Source organism: Barbus barbus, assembly GCF_936440315.1.
Source record: "Barbus barbus genome assembly, chromosome: 42".
NCBI lineage: Eukaryota > Metazoa > Chordata > Actinopteri > Cypriniformes > Cyprinidae > Barbus > Barbus barbus.
In genome coordinates this window covers 26,623,927-26,649,194 of record NC_136720.1, presented here as the reverse complement: position 1 = coordinate 26,649,194, position 25,268 = coordinate 26,623,927, and the positions used below count along the sequence as shown (strand labels likewise).

Here is a 25,268-nt window from a genome sequence, read left to right as displayed (position 1 = left end):
AAGTACAAATAACGTCAAAAGGACGTTCGGAGAATGTTGATCTCAGAATATTTTCTCTAAACATTAACAATGTATATTATATTTTAGTCATAAAGTTTATTTAACATTATTTAAAGAACGTTTTGCCCTGACATCATAATTTATGCGCAGAGATTTCTTGAACACGTTCTAGAGCTGTTTGGACCAATTAGCATAATTACATGTAATTATTATCATTTCATGTTTTTTGTTTTTTTCAAATCATTTCACAAAATACTTGACACCAAACATGTAAGTTGTTGATTTATATGACATTCAATATCCTGAAATTTAGATTAATAGTAAACCTAATAAAAATTACTATAAATACTCACAAAGAGATTTTTTTTTTCAACATGTTTTTTATTATGATTTTGATTTTAGGCCGAACATTGATTTTTATATTGCTGAGGGAAACAAAAATCAATAGTGATATCTCGATCAGTCATTCCCATCTATGAGGAAAAAGGTCATTATAGGAAAACAACAACAACATCATCTCCTTAAAGTTGTGTATTGGAAAGCTTTATTGTGACAAGTCTCTCAAATATTGAGATCATTACAAAGATCCAAGTAGAGATCAAGACACATTGCCATCAAAGCTGTCATGAAATAAAAATTAACCGTCTGTTCCTAATGCATGGTATAGCTCTAATAATTCATCCGTATATATGTTTCTTTTTACATTTAGATTATTTCATCTGTCTTCTTCTCCAGTCATTCCTTCTCTTAAGCTCCGCCCCTGCAAACTCACGCTAATCTGCATACACTTGTAGAGCCACGCCCACATCTCAACAGCCAATCAACAACTGATGCACAGAACCAAGCCCCACCCAACTTTTTTTTTTGATAATCTGTTACATTTGGATGTGTCAGAATAAAAAAGAAAAGATTTGTTGCTACTCCTGTTTCATCGTGACTTTAACATGAGTATAAGACACTTTCCTCATGCCATTTTCGATTATTGTGTAGTTTATTTTTTTACTTATGATTATCAGTATTAACTGTTTACTGGCTTCCTCTAAAGCACACAATGTGATCACATGATGCCTGATCATACGGTTAGGAAATGATGCACTGATTCTCTGACTTTGAAGACTTTGGAGTAGTTGAGGAATATGAGGAAGAGGATCGTGAGGGAGAAGCATACGAGGAAGCGCTTGAGGAGGAGGCATTAAAGGATGAAATATACGATGATGCAGCGGAGGAGGGATTATAGAAGGTGTTTGAGGAGGAAGAGTGTGAAGAAGATGCAGTTGTGGAGGGATTATAGACAGAGGCGTTTGTGCTTCTGTATGGAGGAACATGGCTCCTCACTGCCACTGTTGGTCTTGCCACCTTAGGACGGACTGGTGAATCGAACCCGCTGGAGTCTCTGTACTCGATTAGATACTCGGGGTAGATCTGGTGCTTTTCAAACACCACAAATATGGACGGATCGTGGACGTCGTTCACACAGCTGTCGTAGAAGACGGTGTCTCCTCCGTCTTTGGATGGAGGCCGGAGGTAGCTGGATTCTCCTTTGGTGTAGTTGCCAACCAGAATGCGACACACGAACATGGAGCGAGTGCCTGAGTCTTTGGTGTAGCTGTGAGAGTATTTGGCATCCCTGGCAAAATAACTACCTGCAAAAAGAGACACATTTTGGGCTCTCAGGAACATCTCTCAAGATGTGCATTTAAAGGAATAGTTCAACTAAAAAGATTTCTTCATCAGAAATGTGTGACTGCATCAGCGTCTCAGCAATGGATGCTCTGCAGTGAATGGGTGCCGTCAGAATGAAGCTGATAAAAACATCACAACTAGATTGAAAAGTTTGTAGACAAACTTTAAGTGGGCTTGAAAAAGCCTAGCCAGAAAGTTTTAAAAGCTTGCAGTCTGAAAGCTTTCAGCTTGAGGTAGTTTGAAATTTAAAATGGTTTAAAAGATTAAAGTTTGAATGTTTTCATGGCAATATGTTTCTAGCACGATTAGCAAGTTACTAGCATGTTTCTAGCACAATTAACATGTTGCTAGCATATTTCTAGCATGATTAGCATGTTATTAGCATATTTATAGCATGATTACTAACTAGCTATAAATATTTATTGTCACTAGTCAAAATTAAAAAAAGCAAAATTAGCCATCAACCTGTCCATTTCAGGACAGGAAGACAGGGAATTGAGGAAGAAATACAGCATAACATGAGGAAGGTGGGGAGAGAAAAAAATAACCCTCAGACTATGCTCCTTTGGGAGTACAGTGTGAGAGCAGGAAAAACACCCCAGCAACAAAAGCACATAATCAATACAGCATAGACACACGACTTCGCAACAGGGGAGGTAATCCAGCTCCGGCAAGCAGCCATCCGGTCCTGCAGCCATTCTCGGTGCTGGTCACAGACCCGCTTGTCAGACTGGCGGTACAAAGCGGCGAAGGCGAGGGATCGGGGGTGGGGAGGTGAATGCATATCTGTATATGCTCGTGTGTGTGTGTCTGTATGTAAGAGTTCGTGTGGAAGGGGGGAGGAACGCGAGAGCGTCTCACTGCAGAGCTCTTCCCGGGGTTGTTGTTTTTTTCCAAAAGCGGCCTTGGCTGGTTGAGGGGAGCCGAAAGAAGATAAGATTGCGATTGTTTGGTCTTGGGGCAAGTAGCCGCATTCCAATTTTCACGGCTACTCTCTTTGTCCATTCTGGTCTCCAAATCCATCAATTTTCCTTTTCAAAGCCGTGAGCTTCTCCGTGATGGTATCCATATTGCGGTTAATAGTCTCAGTCTCAATGCTGACCGCTCTGCCCACTGCTTCAATCATGATGGGCAGCCTTGTGAGGCTTTGGACAGGTGTTCCCGTTAGCATGCCGGTACTATGTTTTTAATGTGATTTAACATTGCAAATGGAAAAATCCCCAGCTAAAAACAAGGTAAAACCAGCTGATTCAATACAAAAATCAGCTAGAGACCAGCTAAATAATAAATAATCCACAGCACTCCAGTCCATCAGTTAACATCTTGAGAAGACAAAAGCTGTGTGTTTATAGACTTTTTTCTGAACGCGGAAGTCACGCCTGACTAGAACGGTGCTTTACATTTCCGGTTTCTAGTCACATTTACATATTTTCTGAGCCGATAATATAAAGTGAAAACTATGAAAATGATGTTAAAAATCATGTGGTGCCATTGTTTCATCACTTTCCAGTTAAGGACCTGTCGTAGTTTAACGAGTGGGAGATGACATGAAGCGATGCGAGGTTAGCTGCATTGAAAACAGATGAGCGCACATACAGCTCCTGATCGGGGCGAAGTTATGGGATTTTGTCCACAGAATGATAAGAGCAAACATTATTTTAACATTTTATTATTTAACACTCAGTATTTTAACGCTGGACATGACAGGTTTTCTGGTACTCAACACAAGTACTTTAAAGGAATTTAAAGGAATTCCTCAGCTTTTTGCCGTTACCGTGGCAACCAACAACAGCACAGCTTAACTCTACACACATTTATATTTAGTTATATTGAAAAAGTTTCAATTCAGTCTATCTTTTTTTACACCGTCTTAATGGATTTCTATGGAGACCGGAACACGAGAGCGAGTTAGAATCCGTCATGACGCCGCTCATCAGGTCTATAAGAAACAAATCCATCTTTAAGACATATTTAACTACAATATGAGTCCATAATGAAGGATCGGAGGATCCTCAAATGCAGCCTGTGTGTGTTTTGCTTCAAGCGAGCAATCATACATTTGTGTTGTGTTTATGATTTAGCATTTAATCATATAATCATTATAGTCATTTATATACCCATAGCATCGATTCATTATTTGATTAGTCATTTATATTATATGTTTTTATATCATTGTTCCATTGTTGTTTAGTCTTATAACTGTGTGTTTCAAGGACTGTTTGTCTTCATGAATAAGAGATAGGACAGAATGTTTATGGAAACTCATGTTGCTTTGAAGCAGTTTTGGTATAACAATACTTGCTGAATTAGTGTTCTTCAGACGACGTCTGAGCATTGAAACGCACAACTAAGACTATTCAAACTCTGCTCCTTCTATCATCACTTCGTCTCCTGCTTCTGCTCTTCACTGGCTTTGTCCTCAGTCAACTTCTTGGCTGTCAATAGAGTTTTGGGTATTTTGGGGTACCAAACAAGACCTGTTAACAGGTTTTGGGTATTAGACTACTTTGCTGACGAGTTGTTCTGTTACCAGAATACTTTCTGAAGGGATCTGGCGCCCGGGGCTGGATCTTAATTATCTGACACGGAGGCATGATCTAACAATAATGCTTCCTCCAGTGAAAGTGTTCTGGTCTGAATCTAGAGAGAGATCTGCACAGATCAAGCAGCGTTTACAAGACAGAACAGCTCTAAACAAACATGTGGCTGGATTTTGATGCGAGAGAAAACAAGAGGTTCGATTTTTTCACTGGAGGAAGCATTATTATGGTTTATGGACTTGTATTTTAGTTTAAAACGTCTTAATGCTGGATTAGTTTGAGCTTTTGTCTTCTCCAGATGTTAACTGATGGACTGGAGTGGTGTGGATTATTGTGATGTTTTTATCAGCTCTCGTTCTGACGGCACCCATTCACTGCAGAGCATCCATTGCTGAGACACTGATGCAGAGACACATTTCTACAAACCTGATGAACAAACACACTCATCCAGCACATTCTCATTTCTGGTTGAGCTATTTCTTAAACGCTGTTTTATTATCTCAACTCCACCTTTTCCGTAGGCTGTGCCGTGAGTTCCACAGATCCTCCAGTCGAAGTTGTTGTGGCAGATGGCATCTAAATGCGTGCTGTCAGTGCCGTGAAACAGCTGCTTCTCGCTCACGTCTCTGCCTCCGTTATTCTTTTTCATGAAGTCCTTCTGCCTACAAGTGGCACAAACCATCAGAGGTGCTGTAGTTGATCTGGAAGTTCCAGTGAGTGCATGTCTTGTGGACTTACCACTGATAAACTTCCCATAATGCTTTGTTCTGGATCCTCTCAATCTTCAGGATTTTGAAGCCGACCATGGTGCGATTGAACAGTTCTTTGATTTTGATGTATTCGGCTGAAGTGGTCTGCAGCAACACACTCTGTGTAAAACAGTACAGAACAATATAAACAGAGATCCACGTAAAATCATGAAAGTCACCGATAAATGATTGCACTCACCTTGAATCCGGTTTCAGGAGTCAGAGCTTTATCCCAGTACTCCGGAAGAGCCTTGAAAGTATTGGGCGTCCTTTTACTAAAAACAGACATGAAGGGTTTTTTCTGTCATACAGGTTTCAGAGAGTTCGAGAGAGAATGAGGAGTGTTTTCTTACGTTGTCTTGATTGTTTGGACATCAGCAGATGACACAAATTTGGGGCGACGTCTGACAACTTTTTTGGTTGTGTAGCTTTTGTTTGTCTGGATCATATCTGAAGAGCAAGATTAGTTCAGACGGCATCAAGACGACAGCTGTGTGAAGCTTCTTCAAGACTATTAGAAGTATAATGTATATTTCACGATATTTTGCTGAGTGTGTTTTTGTGCAGGGTCTGTCATGGATAAGTAAATACGACACTAAAAGCGCCAGTAGGTGACAGCAAGTTCCTGTGTTAATGAGTGATTCATTCATTTAAACGATTCAGTCAAAACGGCTGATTCATTCAGAAATGAAGCAAGTGGCTGTCTTATGAATAGATCATCGAATAATTGACTCAAATGATTTGTTCAAAAACAGATTCATTTAGGAACGAAACACTGCAGTGTTAGTTTGGAACTATTTTCGTTGGAAAACAGAAAAAACATACAGTACTGTGTCTAAAATGTAACTCACTCAATATTAATTTCTTGTTTATTGAACTGCTGTATAAAATCAATGTCCCATTCGCAATTGCGCTCATGTGCTGTTATTCAGGGAAACAACACTTGCTTGTGTTAAATTATTTAACTTTATTATCTTATAAATACAAAAAACAAACAAAACCTAAACTTTTTTTGGCTTTCATAACTTAAATTATCAGGGTGTTTTAAGTGCACTCTAACAGGCTTGTGTGATGAAGCCCATTAGAATGCAGTTAAAATACCCTGAATTCAAGTTATGAAAGCAGTTTTGTAGGTTTCAATGCTTTTGGGTTCTCAAGATGTGTTTTTGTTTGGTTTTTTGCTAATTGAGCGACATACTCCATAATGTCAGCTCGCACATCATTAAAACAACAATTTCAATCTTATCAGATTATATATATCACACAAATCCCTAAATGCACGATGTTTTTTTTAGGTTACCCATGAAGCTGAGCTCGTACGTCTGCGATCCGGCTGTGAACTCCACCACAGCGTTGTTATCGGCCTGATACTTCTGCTCGAGTTCAGCGCTGGAGATGGAGGACAATCTATGACCCCCGTCCTGATCAATAAAGAGAAAAACAGAACATCAGATGTTGAAAAGTACAGATAAGTTTCGCAAAAAGTCACTTACCGCTGCAGCATACTGGATCCAGTTCCCATACTCGTCCTCCCAGTACCAGACCCACTCGGTGGTCAGGATGAAGGTGGGCTGGAGCACCGATGGAACCGTCGACAGACGCCGCACACTGAAACAGCCTTGGGTCATCGTATCGAAATAAACCGTGTTCATTCCAGAGCTTTGACAGACAGAGAAACCCTCAGAACAATCAACAAATCACTAATTATTCATGCACTGCCTGAACAGACAGTTTTATAACTTTTAAGGTGAAATTAAAATAGTTATCAACCAAAAACATAACATTTACAAATGTGCAACTGCAAAACAATGCACTAAAAACCACTTCAAACACAACTGCACTCAAATAAACTCAAACTCCAAACACCTTAGCAACGGAATAGCAATGCACTAAATAAGCTCCAAACACCCTAGCAACCGCATAGCAACGCACTAAATAAGCTCCAAAACACCCTAGCAACCGCATAGTAACGCTCTAAATAAACTCCAAACACCTTAGCAACAGCGTAGCAACGCACAAAAAAAAAACACCTTATCAACCGCATAGCAACACACTAAATAAACCCCAAAAACCTTAGCAACCGCATAGCAACGAACTAAAACCACTCCAAACACCTTAGCAACTGCATAGGAACGCACAAAAAAACTTCAGACACCTTAGCAACCACATAGCAACGCACTAAAAAAAACTCCAAACACCTTAGCAACCACATGGCAGCAATGCACTAAATAAACTCCAAAAACCTTAGCAACCGCATAGCAACACACTAAAACCACTCCAAACACCTTAGCAACCACATAGCTACACACAAAAAAACTCGAAACACCTTAGCAACCACATAGCAACGCACTAACACTCCATACACCTAAGCAACTGCTTAGCAACACACTAAAACCACCCCAAACACCTTAGCAAACCGCATAGCAACACACTAAAACCACTCCAAACACCTTAGCAACCACATAGCAACGCACTAACACTCCAAACACCTTAGCAACCGCATAGCAACACACTAAAACCACTCCAAACACCTTAGCAACCACATATCAACACTGCAATCACTCCAAACACCTTAGAAACCGCATAGCAACACACTATAACCACTCCAAGCACCATAGTAATCGCAAAGCAACACACTAAAAAACACTTCAAACACCTTAGTAACTGCATAGCAACATTAATGAAAAAACACCTTGGCATCAGCAGAGCAACACCCTGACAACCTCCTCCAGCATCCTAGCACTGTGCTGGGCAAACAACACTAATCCAGTGATTTCATTTCACATACTCCATGTGTTTTCTTTCACACACCTGTATGTTCTTGCAGGATTGCAGTAATCTTTCTCGATGACCTCGTTGTCAGGAAGAGCCTTCCATTCGGATCCTTCCTTAACTTCCCATTTATAGGGCAGATTGGAATGCTCCCGCCTACACGAGACTGGAAACACAAGCCTTTAGCTGTGTTCAAACTAAACACAGCTCTGTGAATCACATGAGCACAGAGTAATGCTGTTCTTACCACCATGGATGCAGTGTCCTTTGATGAAATACATGCAGATTTCCGTTTTCTCTAAGAGAAGAAACACAAACATGTCTGTAAGCGTCTTTCAGACTGAATTTTTCCTAAAATTGCATTCTTTCTCATATTTAAAACATATGGAAGCACGTTTCTGCCACTGAATAAAATAAAAAAGGTAATTGCGACTTTTTATCTCACAATTCTGACTTTTTTTCTCGGATTTGCAAGATATAAACTTGCAATTACGAGTTAGAAAGTGATAATTGCGTGATATAAACTAAATTCTGAGGAAAAAAATTCAAAACTGCATGATGTAAACTCAACTGTGAGAAAATTGTCTTTTTGGACTTTATAACTTTCAATAGCAAGTTTATATCTTGAAATTCTGATAAATTAAGTCAGAATTGCAAGAAAAAGTCAGTCACAAGTTTATTTTTCACCTTTCTGACTTTATAATTCACAATTCTGAGTTTACATCACACAATTCTGAGAAAATGTAACTCACAATTGTGAGATAAAAATCCCAATTACCTTTTTTTATTTTTATTCAGTGGTGGAAGTGGGCTGCTATAAAATCATGTATGCGTTACCTGTGTTGTTTTGTGGAAACCTCTGAGCCTCTTGTCCTCTGCCTGCATTAAAACCACTCGATGGTCTCCGGTTCTGTGCATTCGGGCCTCTTCTGGGGTTCGGTCCTGCAGGTGCCTTGGAAAGATGCCTCAGGGCTTCAATGTTGGAGTACAGATCCTTCATGATGCCCATGAGTTCGGTGGGGATGCGTCTGTCCTGCAGCGTCTTCAGCGGATGCGGCTCGTAGAAGTCATGAGCGCGAGTGCAGTCGCAGGAGCCTCGCAGATATTTCTCGCAGATGTGGAGCCTCCTGCAGTTCTCGGCGTCCGGACAGCGGCCGTATTCTCCCGTGCCGTTATTATACGAATGACACACCTGACAAACAAGCACCATTTTCAGCCTCAACTCAAAACTCTATACTTAGAGTAAAACGTGCAAAATACTCACGGCTGGCAGGAATGAGTAATCGCTCTGCATAAGCAGAATGCACAGCTCCTTTACATCCAGTGTGTTCAATCCATGAGCGGTCAGAACCAATGCATTCTGACCTGAGACCAGATCGTGACTGAAGCGACATCCTCGTCTACCAGTGAAAACACATTTATTTAGGGAACAGACAGGTTTTGTATTGCACTTGGTTTAACTTTAGTTACTAGTTTATTTAAGATGTAGTTTGTTTCTTCATCAGATTTGGATAAATGTAGCATTGCAACAGTGGATGCTCTGCAGTGAATGGCTGCCGTCAGAATGAGAGTCCAAACAGCTGATAAAAACATCACAATAATCCACACCACTCCAGTCCATCAGTTAACATCTGGAGAAGACAAAAGCTGAAACAAATCCATCATTAAGATGTTTTTAACTAAAATACGAGTCTATAATCCATAATAACGCTTCCTCCAGTGAAAAAGTGAAACTCCTGTTGTCTCTCAGATCAAAATCCAGCCATATATTTGTTTAGAGCTGTTTTGGACTGTTTTGGCATCTGTGCAGATTTCTCTCCTGATTCAGACCAGAAAACCTTTTCGCTGGAGGAAGCATTCTTTTGGATTATAGACTCGTATTTGAGTTTAAAACATCTTAATGCTGGATTAGTTTCAGCTTTTGTCTTCTCCAGATGTTAACTGATGGACTGGAGTGGTGTGGATGATTGTGATGTTTTTATCAGCTGTTTGGACTCTCATTCTGACGGCACCCATTCACTGCAGAGCATCCATTGCTGAGACACTGATGCAGAGACACATTTCTACAAACCTGATGAAGAAACACACTCATCCTGATCTCAGATGAACTGAGGTGAACACATTTTCATTTTCAGGTGAACTGTTCCTTTAACACAAACATCCAGCCAAACCCATTTATGTATTTATAGTTCATTAATTGTTGCACTTAAAAATATCCTGTGACGTGTGTTTGAATGATCCTACAAGCTTTAGACATTGCGTAACTATGATGTTTTGATTGTAGGTGTGACTTGTTTAAAGATGGTGGTGATGCTTGAAGAATAATCAAATCATAATAACAGTGCTTTCAAATATTGTAATGTTTTAATGTTTATTGTTTATGTTTGAAACACATCTGATACAGTATGTACCTACATGACATCCTTGTATAAGGAAAGTTGATTTTTAAATAGAAAATATTACACACACACACACACACACATATATATATATATATTAGTGCTGTCAGACGATTAATCGTGATTAATCACATCCAGAATAAAAGTTTCGGTCACACTTTATATTAGGTGGCCTTAACTACTATGTACTTACATCAAAAAATAAGTACAATGTACTTATTGTGTTCATATTGTATTGCAAAACACTTCTGCTGCTATAGTGGTGGGATACGGGTAAGGTTAGGAACAGGTTTGGTGGTATGGGTAGGTTTAAGGGTGGGTTAAGGTGTAAGGAATAGGCCAACAGTGCAATTATAAATGTAATTACAGAAATGAATTAAAGATGTAATTACATATAGGTATTTTTAAAAATATAAGTACAGTGTAAAAACATGTATGTACACAATAAGTGCATTGTATCAACTGATTAATTTAAATGTAAGTACATAGTAGTTAAGGCCACCTAATATAAAGTGGGACCAAAGTTTCTGTTTACATAACATGTGACCCTGAAGCACAAAAGCAGTCTTAAGTCGCTGGGGTATATTTATAGCAATAGCCAACATTGTATGGGTCAAAATTATCAATTTTTCTTTTATGCCAAAAATCATTAGGATATTAAGTAAAGATCATGTTCCATGAAGATATTTAGTAAATTTCCTACCGTAAATATATCAGAACTTCATTTTTGATTAGTAATATGCATTGCTAAGAACTTCATTTGAACAACTTTAAAGGAGATTTTCTCAATATTTAGATTTTTTTGCACCCTCAGATTCCAGATTTTCTAATAGTTGTATCTCAGACAAATATTGTCCTATCATAACAAACCATACATCAATGGAAAGATTATTTATTCAGCTTTCAGATGGCGTATAAATCTCAATTTTGAAAAATTGACCCTTATGACTGGTTTTGTGGTCCAGGGTCACATATATGTGTGTACTGTGTATATTTATTATCTACAGTGCCCTCCACTAATATTGGCACCCTTGGTAAATATGAGCAAAGGCGGCTGTGAAAATAAATCTGCATTGTTTATCCTTTTTATCTTTCATTCAAAAAATTCACATAATTCCAACCTATCATTGAAGTAAAACAATTGAAAGTGGGGAGAAAATCTCATGATGAAATAAATGCTTTCTCTAGTTCATGTTGGCCACAATTATTGGCACCCAATTATTGCAATGTCCTTTTCCCGGGGTAACAGCTCTGAGTTTTCTCCTATAATGCCTGAAGAGTTTGGAGAACACCTGATAAGAGATTAGAGACATTTTCTTCAGATCCTTCAGATTCACAGCTCCATGTTAGTACTTCTTCTCTTCAGTTCACTCCACTGTTTTTCTGTAGGGTTCAGGTCATAGGACTGGAACAGTCATGGTGAAAGATTCATTTTGTGCTCAGTGACCCATTTTTGTGTTTATTTTGATGTTTGTATTGGATTGTTGTCCTGGTAGAAGATTATAAGATTTCTAACAGAGTCAGACACTTATTGATTTTTTATCTGTTGGTGTTTGATAGAATCCATGATGTCATGTGTCTAAACAAGATGTCCAGGACCTCCAGTAAGTTCCCTGTTGGGAAGTCATGGCCTAATGGTTAGAGATTCAGACTCGTAGTCCAAAGGTTGTGGGTTCGAGTCTCGGGCCGGCAGGGATTGTAGGTGGGGGGAGTGAATGTCCAGCGCTCTCTCCACCCTCAATACCACGACTGAGGTGCCCTTGAGCAAGGCACCGAACCCCCAACACAGTGTGTGTGTGCACTTTGGATGGGATAAATGCAGAGCATGAATTCTGAGTATGGGTCACCATACTTGGCCGTATGTCACCGTCAGTAGAAATATATGTGGCGCAATAATCGTTTTATCTCGATTACTGTATTTTCATAATCGTTGGAGGCCAGAGTCGAAATCGAAACTGCTTTTCGATTAATTGCACACCCCTATATAATATAAAATATAAGTATATAAATGTATATGTATCATGAATCTGGTCTATGAACTTCCGTTAACTCACCACCAGAGGTCACTCGCTCACCACATGGACTCTTGCACCACACTAATGTTGCACGCCACCTCAGACTACAATTCCCATCATCCATTGCACTGACGACACACAGCTGATTGCACTGATCACACACCCTACATAAACCATGGCCTTCCTCTTCCTCTCTGCCGAGTATTGTATTGCGTTTATCACTCCCCTAGTGTTAGCTGCCTTACCGAGCCATTCTGTGGTTTTCTGTTTAGTTCCAGTATTGTTCTGCATTTATAACTCTCCTAGTTTTAGCTGTGATACGGAACACACTTTGTTGTCATAGTCTTGCCTTGAGTGTTTTGATTCTTGCCTGTGTTTCCTGGATTTACCCTTTGCCTTGCCGTTTGGACTCTGTTTGCAGCTCTCTTGGACTACTGCTCGTATATATTATCTCTCTGCCTTGCCCTGTTGGATATTGTTCGCCGATCGTTGACTCTCGCTAGCCCTAGGATTGCTCTGTGTCTTGCCCGTACTATACCCGTTTGGCTTGGTTTGATCCTGCCTGTTTATTGACTATGTTTATAAATAAAAGCTTGCACTTAGATCTGCACGTCTCACGTCTCGTTCGGTCCGTTACAGAATGCATGTAAATATTTCCACTATATATGCTGTATGTGAGAGTATGTAAATATACACAGCACACACACACATATTATGCAAACAAAAACTTTATTTTGGATGCGATTAATCGTCGTTTGACAGCACTAATATATAACATTTTGTCTGAGCATATTGCTTTTTTGTTTTATTTATTTATCTACTAATTAATGGAATATGATCAAACTTTAAAGAAAGTAATATGATAGAAGTGTAATACTGTTTGAATAAATACTGAATCTATAGCCACTAGATAACAGTATTAGCAAGAGTAATGCGACTCATGAATCATGTGATAACGTGTGAAGTATGTCTGTATGGAGACTAATGTTGTTTAAAAGCAACACTCTCACCTTCCTTTATCGAAGTGGCAGGAACCGAACAGAAACCACTTGCACAGATGCAGATTCGGGCAGCCCGGGCAGTTCTGGACTCGACACAGACGGACTTTAGTTCTGGCGATCACTTTCTTCTGTCCGTTCACGAGCGCCACCGCAACCGATTCGCTTCTACCGACCACCGAGTCCATGGCTTCATCGTACAGACCGAATATCGACGTTAAAGCGTCGTAATCCATAGATCCGTTATGAGCGCAGATCTTCTTAACGATCGCCGCCTCCGTCATGTTGAAGAGAACCGAGTTTATAGAAGAACGGGGGAATAAAGCGAGTCCCGAGGAAAGGAAAACGAAACTCAAACAGAGGAGGAGCTTATCGTCGTTATCAGTCATGTGAAAGGTCATTAAAACAATACTAACAATAAAAACGACACCAGTACCGGAAAACAAGCTTAAAGTCAAATGTCCAAATATTACTCATAATAGGGATGGGCGGAGCGATAATAAAGTATCCATACTGATGTTGCCACATTGTTACATTGTATACAATTAATTCTGAAAAATGCATCACGGTTTCCAGCAATACTAATCAGAAATGTTTCTTGAGCATTGAGATGATTTCTGAAGAGCATGTGACACTGAAGACTGGAGTAATGATGCTGAAAATACAGATTTGATCACAGATGCATTTTAAATTACATATTAAAATAGCTATTTGAATGGTTATATTTCACAATATTGCTGTTTTTACTGTGTTTTTGTTCAGTGCAGAGCAAGAGGCTTATTTAAAAAATATTACAAAATCTTACTAACCCCAAACTTGGTTTATTTATGTAATATTTATTTTAAATAGGCTGGTTTGTGCAAGTCGATTTATTTAAACTGGTTGTTAAGAGTTCAAATGGATTGTGTTATGTTCTGTAATTGCTGTTAATAAATCTGTCAGAAAAAAATATGCTAACGTTTCACATTTAGGAGTACAGCAGCCTGGCAGCCTTTTACAAAAATTAACCATGATTTTATTACAGTTTACCACAGTATTTGTAGTAAAACTGCAGTAACCACAAATTTACCATGGTAATAATAATAATAATGATAGACTATGAATAAAGATCAAGAATAATGATACTGGACTTGAAAATGTCGGTATCGGATCGAAAATAAAATAAGAGATATCGCACATCCTTACTCATAAATTTAAGAAATTAGCCATATGTTTACAACCATGTACCAATCACATCGGGTGTTTATTAATATCTGTTTGAAGACCGCCATGTTTAGATCACGTGACTGTGTTGTTGTTGTTGTTGTTTTTTACTAACTCTGTTCTTTTATTGAACTTTTGTGGAATAAAAGACTCGAGGCGTTTGTGTGTGATGCCGCATCTTCGCCGCTAGATGTCACTGTAAGTCCAGCAATTCAATTTATGAATATAATAATGTGACAACATGCCCCACGATAGTGTTATATCAACAGCGAAAATAAGTTTTGTATCAATAACTAAATTAAAGAAGTGTCTTACAAAATATTATCCAGGATTTATTCAGTTACACGTTTTGTCAATAATAATAATACTCAAGAGTATTATTGAATTATTATATTATTTAATTATAGTAGGCCTATTATTATAAAATGTAGAAATCTATATTCATTGAAAAATGAGATGTGTGATTTGTGTATTTGACGTGGGGGGGGGGGGGGGTATTTGCAGAATGATATTTTGAAAAGTAGAGCACAATATGTTATCAATCACTAGGCAAATACCATGTGCATAAAAAGAAGTGGGCTATTTTCAGAGCAAGTTTTTCATTTTGTTAGTGACTTTATATATGAACTTTCTGGAACTAATAGAAAAAAACACTGAAATGTTCTTGTTCTTGTGGCATTAAGTAAAAAACGACTTTTTGTGGGCAACAACTGTGGAAATTTAGTTTTGTTTTTTGTAGCCTTAAATTTATATTAAAACTATAGGTTAAAACTGATTAAAAATAAGATAAAAATAAATAGAACCGTGTGACAACTAGCCCCGGTCTGATGTGCAGTGATAATGTGTGTAAGACCAGTGTTATCCAGCAGGTGTCATTTATATAAAGAGCCGTAGAAGTTGCTAAAATGTTTTTTTTTTTTTTATCTTGCATTATGATTGATCGTTAAGTTAACTGTAATTAAAAAAATACAAATACAAATAAAATTGATATTAAAATATATTTAAAAAGAATATCCATCTTTTTGATATGTACCACATTTTTTTGTAATTATGTATGTGCATATATTTATATGGAAGCCAAACCAAACATGCCATATATACATGATAGATAAAGTCAAACATTACAATGTAAAGATTGTAAATACTGTAAATCAGATCACGTGATCATATCATTGCGCTTCTGTAGGTTTATATTATGGCTGGATTATTAAACGCTCGCGCAGAATAAAGCATTTCTGGCGCATGTTTTGTATTCGATGCAGAATAATATTGTGAGCTGATTCCGGATTTGACGCGGCGCCGCAGAAGCGTTGCGATAACGCGGCGCGCTGATCCGGTGTCCGTTCAAACAGGCCGCCGTTCACCGCTCCTGACGGACGCAACGCCCACCGCGCTGATTTCCTGCGTCGCGTTTCCCTTTAAGGCGCAGCGCGCTGCCTGGAATTCACGTCACTTCGCCGCGAAGCGTCCGGATCAATGAGGTTCCGCGCTGCGTCGCGCTCCTGCGAGCGACGCTTCCAGGAAGGTGTTAACCATCGCGCTGCCGCAATGTAGCGCCTGCTTGCGTCTTTCCAAACAAGAACACGGAGAAGTTGAAGAATTCCGCGCGGGGCGAGGCCAATGGATGCGCGAGCGCGTTAAAATCGCCTGCGCGTCGCGAGGGGAACATTATTATCCAGGCGCTTTATTTCGCGGAAGAACAAGGCAGAGGAAAGTGGAAACAGAAGAACTTCCTGAATTTCAACGAGACATGTCCGATTCCCCCTCGCAGGTCATTATTAAGGTAATTCTGCCTTTTCTTTCTCGTCTCGGATGATAACGCGGAAGGTGGGATGCGCGCGCGTTTGACGCCGATCATCTGTTGCGTTGAGTTGCTCGCTTGTGACTTCATTTGCGCGATGCACGCGATTCGCGGTGGCGTTTAAACGATTCACGCGTTCCCTGGAGCCATCAGTGGGAAAAGTTCACAAGCGAGTTTGAGAACGAGTTCTGGAGGACTTTAACCTGGTCTGGAAGCGGCAGCAACACAATAACATTAGTTTGCAGGTTATTTAGTAACACGGAGCGAGATGTTATCAGCGCTGCTCTTTGACCGTTTCCTTATGGCACCTTAATAGTGAGCGATCACGTCCTTCAGTGGCTTCGCGCGCTGTTGCTCGTGCGTTTATGTATGTTGTAGGTGCAGTGAAGCGTCACACCTGGCCTACAGTGGTTGCTGGTCCTAAATAGTTTGGAAATGCACCTTATAAGCAAACCATTCATTCATGAGTGTTCCATTTTTTTTTTATAATTGTTTGGACTTTGTAGCAAAATGGATCTTCCAGGGAAAGTTTAGTCTGCTTTTCCAATCATTTAGTGCTCTAAAGCTCCGCCCCTGGTAGTGACACGCCCACATCTCAACATCCAATCAGCAACCGATGCACAGAACCAGGTCCCGCCCCACAGTTTTTCTTGTTGATAACCCGTTACTATATTATAATTATTTTTCAATTGTCTTAAATAGATGTTATGTCACTAAAATGTTTTTTTTTTTTTTTTTTGTAAGTGCGACATACGTTTTGTCGTAATAGCGAAAAAAAATTATTTTGTTAAAAACAATATAAAGTTTTTTTATAATAGCCAGGTAGTGTGACGTTAAAACAATATATTTTCTCATTAAAATAGCATTTTCTTATAATAACGAGATATGTTGTTAAAAACCTTTTTCGTAACCGTGAGATAGTGACATTAAAACGATATATTCTCATTAAAATTACGTTCTCATTAAAATGGCATTTTCGCGTAATAATAACATGAATAAAATAGTTTTGTTCATAATAATGAGAATGTTATTTTTGTTAGAATGACGTTTTCTCAATAATGAGGTCATGTTGTAGAAAAAAATGTTTTTTCGCAATAGCGAGATTTTTGTTAAAATTAAGTATTTTCTCGCTAAAACAATTTTTTTTGTAATAAGGTTCGTCATTTTTAGCAATATGTTCTCGTAGTAACGAGATATCTCTCACTTGTAATCATGAGATAATGTATCGTAATTGTAATATTTTCTTAAAACATAATTTTCTTGTAATGGGATGTTAGGTCTACATCATTAAAAACAGTTTTTTTATAATAAAGAGATAATGTGTCTTTAAAACGATGAATTTTCTCGTAATAGCATCATAAGTGTTTCTGTTTCCGTTGATGTGCATCACAATATGGATTCGCCGCTTTCATTAATCGTGACTTCACAGCATCTTATTGATGGTTGTATTCATCGCTGTATTATTGATGCACCTTATACCTTATTTTATGCTTCTAATAATAATAATAAAGAGCGTTTTTAATGCAAACCTGATGTGTTTGGGATTTGCATGTTTTGCGCTCCATCTCCAGGTGTTCCCGTGACCGCCGAGAGCTTTCTGACAGTTGTAGAAACATCCACGCTCAGGTAGAGCGGCTTTGTTCAATGCAGCCGCATGCAAATGAGCCAATATCGCTTTTGATTTTGCATGCTTTCATTTGCACAGGGAGCTGGACATGATGATGGCGTTTGAGGAAGTTTACAGAGAACCGCTCTGTGCTTCCCGGCTCTCGGCTTTACTCTGGAAATTTCAGTTCTCAGTGTGGAATCTACCGTAGCCCTATATGGACCGAGAGAAAATCAGCAGGAGACTGGACCGGAAAGCAGAAGGGAAATCACAGCAGCTGAAGAACATTCAAATGTCTTTGATTTCCCTTCAAGGGCCGAGCATCAGCAGCTCTTGCATTAATCATATTCACACTATTGTGCAATTCATTCATTCAGAACACCCGAGTTCCCGCTCTTGCGTTAAAAACGAGGCAGACAATGTTTGTCAGATAGTGAGTTCAGGTGCTGATGTGTCTGCATGACCTCTGTGTGACCTTTGACCTGTCTGCGGGGTCGTCGAGTGTCAGTGAGCAGCTTCACGTGTCTCTCTGTGTTCGTTCTGAACAAAACAACTCTGAAGGAAATTCAGGACTTTATTACTGTTTGCTTGTGCTTGTTGATCTGGTGTGTGTGTGTGTGATCAGCAGTACAAGCACTCTGTTAGAGTGTCTGTAGTAACCCGTGTGTGTGTGTGTGTGTGTTCAGCAGGAGAGGAGTGTTTTCAGTCCGTCCGCGAGCCCGTTGCCAAATTCCACTTCCTCACCCGGCCATGTCCCGCCCTCTTCAGCTAACGCCAGGACAGAAGAGGAACCAACCAGACTGCCTGCACACCTGCGTGAGTGACACACACACACACACACACACACCTCGACAAACAGACGAAACTCACCTGGAAATAGTGACTAACACACACATACCTCCTACATGCTCTATGCAACAACCTGAAACACTCACAAACACACTCTCACACACACACACACACTCTCTCTCTCTCTCTCACACACACACACACACAGTTTTGTTCTAGCATGCCGCACTGGTTGAGTTTGACGTCACTGAACACACTCAAGCTGAGGCAGCTTCAGACCGGCCCTTCTGCCACAACACAAAACCCAACCGTCAGGATTCGACTCAAAGCACAAAGCCTGTGATTTCATTAAATATATGCACCGCATGATTCAGAGTCAAGCTCAGTTTGCTTTTTATTTTACATGATAGATCGATAAACATGTTTAAACAGTATTATTTGTTTATATAATAATAGTAATTATTATTTTTATATATCAATAATATATAATAACAAACTTTTGGCCAAATTGTGCAGCCCTACAAATAAGCACAACCAACCTCATGTTTTAGTAGTAATTATTACATTTTATATTTAATTACTTTTATTTTTTTTTAATTTTATATATATATATATATATATATATGTATATATATATGTATGTATGTGTGTATGTATATATGTATGTATGTGTGTATATAGTCAAACCAAAAATTATTCAGACACCAGATATAATTTTTTATATTTCTTTACTAGTGGGTGCAGGAATATAGTTAATTTATGTGAGGATAGCAAAATAAAGTAAACTGACGTATTATACCCAAAAATTCTTCATACAGTGGACTACCAGTAAAAAAAAAAAAAAAAAATTGGGAGCAAAAATGATTCATACACTTTGAGCTGAGCATGTTTTGCTGAAGTGTTTTTCTTTAATTGCTAATGTGATCTTTTTCCACCACAGACTGAACAAAAAGCATTGCTTGGTGATTGTTTGAGCTAAACTGGTTTTATCTAATTGTTCTTAAATTTAACATCTGACAGCTATTCAACCAAATTCATTACATACCTTTCTATCAAAGTTATCTGATATTATCAAGATGAAGTTGTTCTGACAGGGTTTATTCTGTCATGTTTTATTTCCATTTTCTAAACTATAGTGAATAAACTGATGATGTGAGAAACATTGAATGTGTCTGAATAAATTTTGGTGTGTGTGTGTGAGTGAGTGAGTGTCTGGACGCATCTCGATCGGATCAGGGTGGAGCTAACAGGATCCCATTAATATTTAACTCGTCTGTTTGACATGCGTGTCCTCGTTACAAACGGAAGCAAACGACTTCTGGACTCCATCCAAGTTACTTATAAACCCAGCTATTGGTTGGAATCCACTTCCTGTCTGAATCCTTGTAATCCAAGTTTATTTAGATGAGTTTATCTAGTCTGATGCACAACACACACACAAATGAGTCAAATGATATAATTTTTTTTTTTTTTTTAGGATTGATGTAAAGCAGATATGTGCTATCACAATATTTAATTAATGAAATAAACATATTAATTAATTTATATTTATTATTACAGTTTTTCTCAATTGCTAAAACACTATAACCAGGCTTTTGAACTATAATTTCTATTTTTTTTTTTTTTTTTTAAAAAGCACACCCATTTCCCTAAACTATAAACACTATTCCCTGCTTTAACACATGAGTCAGATTTGGTGAACTGTTCCTGCAAAACTCTACACACAAATCCTACATTTCTCAGTCTTTACACCATGGGGTCGACCGATATTGTTTTTTTTGACAGCCGATGCCGATATCTTGGAAAGCAGGGTGGCGGATATTTTATTGTTATATCGTTATTGTTATATTTGTTAATTAATATTAAAGAAATTTGAAATAATTTGAAAATTTATTAAAAAATAAATTTGTAAAATAAACATACTTATACTTTAGATTTTTCCCAAATAAATAAATATTTAAAATAAATATAATTAAAAAGGACCTAAACACTGTAAGGGCACTCAGTATTCTGGGAAGTTTGTATGCATTGGGAATCATATTGTTCAAATAAAGCCAAGGTAACAGTGAAAATTACATGAATGTGACAGAGGGCAAATGCATAAAGCGCAGCATAATTTTAAATCACGAGTTTAATGTTTAAACTAGCATTCAATTCGCACTGAAATTCACGCAGAGAACAGACGATCATGCATGATACAAATGCACACTTCACAAGATCTCAAAACTGGATCTAAGTCTGCAAGGTTTGTGAAATTAAATGTTCATTAGTCATTCAAAGATTTGTTAAAATGATATAAATGCATATTTGCTGAATGCTGACAGCAAACGCGAAAGTATAATGTTTGCCTTTCTCCTTCTAATAATATATAAACAAGTTATAATACTTCTTGTATACATTTAATCCCTTTGTTTAACCGTTTTATCTGATTATTAGACAGACTTCTATCTGTATTAGACAGAGCTGTTAATGACGCCAGTAAACGAGGGAGAATGTGAGCGCTGTGTGCTCAGACACTGCTGTTCTCAGCGCCGTCAAAACAAAAGTCCTGCCTCGAACGCATCGGCCAAACAGAAAAACGTATCTGCCGATATTTGAAAAATGCGAAATATCGGCCGATATATCGGTGTTGGTGATCTAGCGGTCGACCACTACTTACACCATGTGCTCATTTAGAAAACACTAGCATTGAATATTGTTCACTCAAATCTGAGCTCAATTAGCACACAGTTACCCAAGAGGAAACACTAGGAGACAAAATGTATCACACACCAATCAGAACCTTCGATGGAGATAAAAGGGCCAAAGTCAGCTTACAGTGTTTCTCAGAGGCTTTGGGGCATTTCTTAGATCAGAAATGAATTCTCAGAGCTAGATGATGTGGAGGTTGAACATCATAAAAAAAAAAAATCAAATCAAATTAATTTGAACAAGTTGGGATTGCTTTGGTACATTCATGCAACTGATTATGTTCATTTATCGGCTCTTTCCTACATTATCAGTTGCTAATGTCATGTTGCTCAAAATATATTATATAGTTCTCTGTGCTGTAGTCCTACCCCTCAAAACCATATCGTATAAATCATTACAGTAAATGCAAAATGGTTGATCTAGTTGTCTTAATCTGTCAAGCATATTTTCTACACATTTCTATTAGACTTTTTATAAATTTGCCATGAATTGTTCAAGTGAATCTTGACTTTCAGTAATGAAGAGAATATAATCAACCAATGATAAACCAGTTCTCTGAAATATATCTCATGAACCTTCAATTGGAAAGCATATATAGACTGAGGACAACACAAGACTTACAAATTCTGACAGTGGACTTTCTCATTTTTATTTACGCCTTTGTGCACATGTATTTTTCTTTTCTATTCACAATGACGTTGTAATGTGTTTTTTTTTGTTTTTTGTTCAGATCACTAGTAAAAGTGTAACTGTGAATCATATCCAGTCTTTTTCAATCAATATCCCACATATAGTAATGTGTACATTTGTACTTTTGAAAGGATATATGGCATTCATAAGAAGCGCAGCCTTCTGCATCTCAGTACAGTGACTGTCATCCAAACTGTTCCCATAGTTTACATCAGGAAATACTAACAGAGAGCAGAGTTATACTGACAACATCAGCAAGTATCTTGTTTGTGAACAATGACACAAGGACTGATATGTTCATTGACAAAAATACTTCTGAGAGATGAACTAAAGAGTAAGTTACAGGCTTTTCCAGGAAATCCATTGTGTGGGGCTGTTTGTACAAATAGTTTTGAGAAATGCACACACTTCTTTGCAAATATTACAGTAAGGATGGTTTGAGAAATGCACCAAAGAGACTGAGAAAAGCTGTATTCAGGTTTGAAACCGTTTGAAGGAAGAGGTCAAGGACCCCACAGAGAAGGAGTAGGAGGTGGAGAGGGAGGTACAGTACATTAAATTAAGGAATAAAACACTTGGGGAGTACCTCAAGTAACACGTATACCTGTGTGTGTGTACGTAATATAATAAATTATATTTATAATAATTCATATATAATAAAAATTATGTTTTGATATTTATTTTCTATTATATATCTATATTCATTCCTGTTAGATTTGTGTGTGTGTTGCATAGAGAACTGTGTTTTATGAAATTGAAAATTGAGTCAAAGGCTGAGAATTAGTATTAGTGCTTCTGCTGTTTGAGTGACAGCTTTCAGAAAGATTGTGTGTGGAAGCAGATGGAAGTTAACTTAAATGATTTTAGCAAATGGCTGCAATATAACAGTGAAAAATTTAAGGGGGTCTGAATACTTTCCGTACCCACTGTATCACTATATATATATATATATATATGTATGTGTGTATATATAGTGACAGGGTGGAAGAATCACGCGACAAGGAGAGCTCAAGTAAATACCCCGGAGGGTGGATTTATTAACACAGAGTGGGTTCAGAGAGAAGAGCGGCTTGCTGAGGTGGTGCGGTGCTCTCTGTGTGGGATTTCCTTGGTGCGGTGAATCGGTGCTGTGCTCGTGGCAAGGTTGGCTCGGTCACACGCTTACATCTGAAAATCAAATAGAGACGACACGTTAGTTCTCAGCGTTCAAGACACCAGTCTTGCAGTTATGCAGCCTCACACGGCTTATATGGCCGTAGGCAAATTTACGACAGGTGTGGCCGCGATGAGCGAGTGCAGGTGTCTCGTTCTCTCTCCAGGGCAACACTGATGAGTGCTCGGGACGCTCGTCTATATATATATATATATATATGTATATGTATATGTATATATGTTTAAAATTTTAATATATTATAATTGCATATTAAAAGTATAACTGTTATGCATTATATTAAATGTTATAATTATTTAATCATATATTAATGTTTTTATTTAACTTTAACTATAAAACTAAATGCATTTTTATATTTAAAATATATATATTTTTTACAGTTTTAAATCAATTCTTGATTTGAACAAATGATTCACGATTCAAAAATCAATTTTTCAAGACTGACGCATACTTCTGCAGCTTCATGTTAGTCGTTCTTTATGCTGTTATGAAACGGGCTTTGATTTTTATTTTTGTTTTGCAGAAAGTGCTGGAGATGTAGTAATGTTGGTAAATCTCTGATGGGTTTATGGATGTACTGAGCGCTCAAACTCTCTTACCTGCATTAGACTAGAGAGGGGGAGAGAGAAAGAGAGAGAGAGAGAGGGGGAGAGAGAGGGAGAGGGAGAGAGAAAGAGAGAGAGAGGGAGGGGGAGAGAGAAAGAGAGAGAGGGAGGGAGAGAGAGAGAGGGAGGGAGGGAGAGAGAGAGAGGGGGAGAGCGAGAGAGAAAGAGAGAGAGAGGGAGAGGGAGGGAAAAATGACAGGAACTTCCGAGAAGCTCTTGGCTGGAGGCGGCTCTGCTTTCCTGACACTGATCGAATCGCCTGTTTTCCAGTGGACGGATGGATGGGTGTGTGTGTGTGTAATCATGTTATTGCCTCAGTCCTGTGTGTGTGTGTGTGGTCTGAGACTTGAGAACAAACTGCCATCAGTCTCACATTCATGATGAATTTGTCCGGGGGAAGGAAGGAAGAAAAAAAAAAACAGAAAGAAGGAAATTGCGAAGTGGGAAGAAATGCTGCTCCTTGGTTTCCTGTAGAGGAAGTGTGTGTGTTTGTGTCTTTGTGTGTGTGTGAGAGTGTTTCATCATCATCATCATTGTCAGGTTCTTGTTCTGCCTGTTTGTGTTTCATCATTCACTGATTGAACATCGAGCCTCAAACGCCACGTGAAGATTTACTGAATCATTTCATCAGACCGATGACTGACTGACAGACAGACAGACAGACAGGTGTGTGTGTGTGTGTGTGTGTGTGTGTGGAGGATGATGCGATAGAAACTCACAAACTCTGTTCAGACACGACCAGTAAAACCAGCAGCGAATCACTGACCAGTGAGAGAGTGAATCAGCTCATAATTCAAAGCAAAATTAAAACATTATATATATATATATATATATATATAAGTATAAACATTATACATTATATTTATAATAATTCATATATATAATAAAACAATTTTTTGTTATTTTCTATTATATATCTATTATTTTCTGTTGTCTATTTTGTAATATTAGGACCATGTACATTATTTTTTGTTGTTGTGGCATTTTCGTGACAATGAAACATTTAAGTCTCTTATCATTAGTGAAATGCTAAATATTTATTTTGTTCAATATATTTTAATGTTTTGATATTTAACATACTAGTAAATATTTTTTATTTTAGTTATGTGTATTAATAATAATTATTAATTATCAATATTTGATATTTAAATTAATAAATATTAACTAATATATACTTTTTTTTTTTTTTTACTGAAATTACATATATAAACAAACAAGTATTTCACATTTTATTAATAAGAATGGGGACTTTATTTGTGGGGCTTTAATGTGTTTGTTTGTTTTTCTTTCATTATTTCTCTTTATTCATTCATTATTTTCAGTGCTCTGTCAGAATGATGAGGATTGTTTTCTTGTCATGATAAAAATCCCACTGCAAAAAATGTCTGAACATTTAATGCTAGTGCTGCAAATAGCCTTCATTTTCTTTGTGCAAAACAGATTCCTTCTTTCCTTGTTTTGTTTTTTTTGGTGAGATTGATTTCCACAGTCTCTCTCTCTCTCGCTCTCTCTCTCTCTCGCTCTCTCTTTCTCACACACACACACACACATACACA

At 38.0% G+C, this 25,268-nt stretch overlaps 2 protein-coding genes across 4 annotated transcripts in view; one reads left to right on the top strand and one right to left on the bottom strand.

Moving 5' to 3' along the window:
• Positions 1-370: 370 nt before the first annotated feature.
• LOC306861080 (protein mono-ADP-ribosyltransferase PARP12-like) lies at positions 371-13,642 on the bottom strand. The gene is made up of 12 exons (XM_079403155.1): positions 13,169-13,642; positions 9,009-9,144; positions 8,582-8,936; positions 7,992-8,042; positions 7,784-7,910; positions 6,466-6,631; positions 6,273-6,393; positions 5,326-5,422; positions 5,172-5,247; positions 4,962-5,092; positions 4,734-4,885; positions 371-1,643 (listed from the first exon to the last, which is right to left on the bottom strand). Exons 1-12 carry the CDS (start codon positions 13,555-13,557, stop codon positions 1,081-1,083), a joined length of 2,364 nt encoding a protein of 787 aa, XP_079259281.1. The 5' UTR covers positions 13,558-13,642; the 3' UTR covers positions 371-1,080.
• A 1,875-nt stretch (positions 13,643-15,517) lies between these two features.
• Positions 15,518-25,268, top strand: part of LOC306861083 (transcription factor ETV6-like) — a 24,023-nt gene continuing 14,272 nt past the window's right edge. The window contains exons 1-2 of one of the 3 annotated variants that reach the window (XM_079403158.1): positions 15,518-16,142; positions 18,453-18,582. In XM_079403158.1, coding sequence (XP_079259284.1) covers positions 15,984-16,142; positions 18,453-18,582 — 289 coding nt within the window. In that variant the 5' untranslated portion in view covers positions 15,518-15,983. Of the gene's footprint in view, positions 16,143-17,731; positions 17,787-17,865; positions 18,583-25,268 lie in introns of those variants that run through there. The other 2 variants (XM_079403159.1, XM_079403160.1) reach the window with 2 other exon arrangements.

Excerpts from the sequence above, each read along its gene's own strand:
- LOC306861080 (XM_079403155.1), bottom strand. The coding sequence starts at position 13,557 with ATGACCTTTCACATGACTGATAACGACGATAAGCTCCTCCTCTGTTTG. Across the intron at positions 5,423-6,272 it reads GTACGAGCTCAGCTTCATGG|ATATGATCCAGACAAACAAA; the intron begins GTAACCTAAAAA and ends CTTGCTCTTCAG. Across the intron at positions 5,248-5,325 it reads GTCCAAACAATCAAGACAAC|TAAAAGGACGCCCAATACTT; the intron begins GTAAGAAAACAC and ends GTCTGTTTTTAG.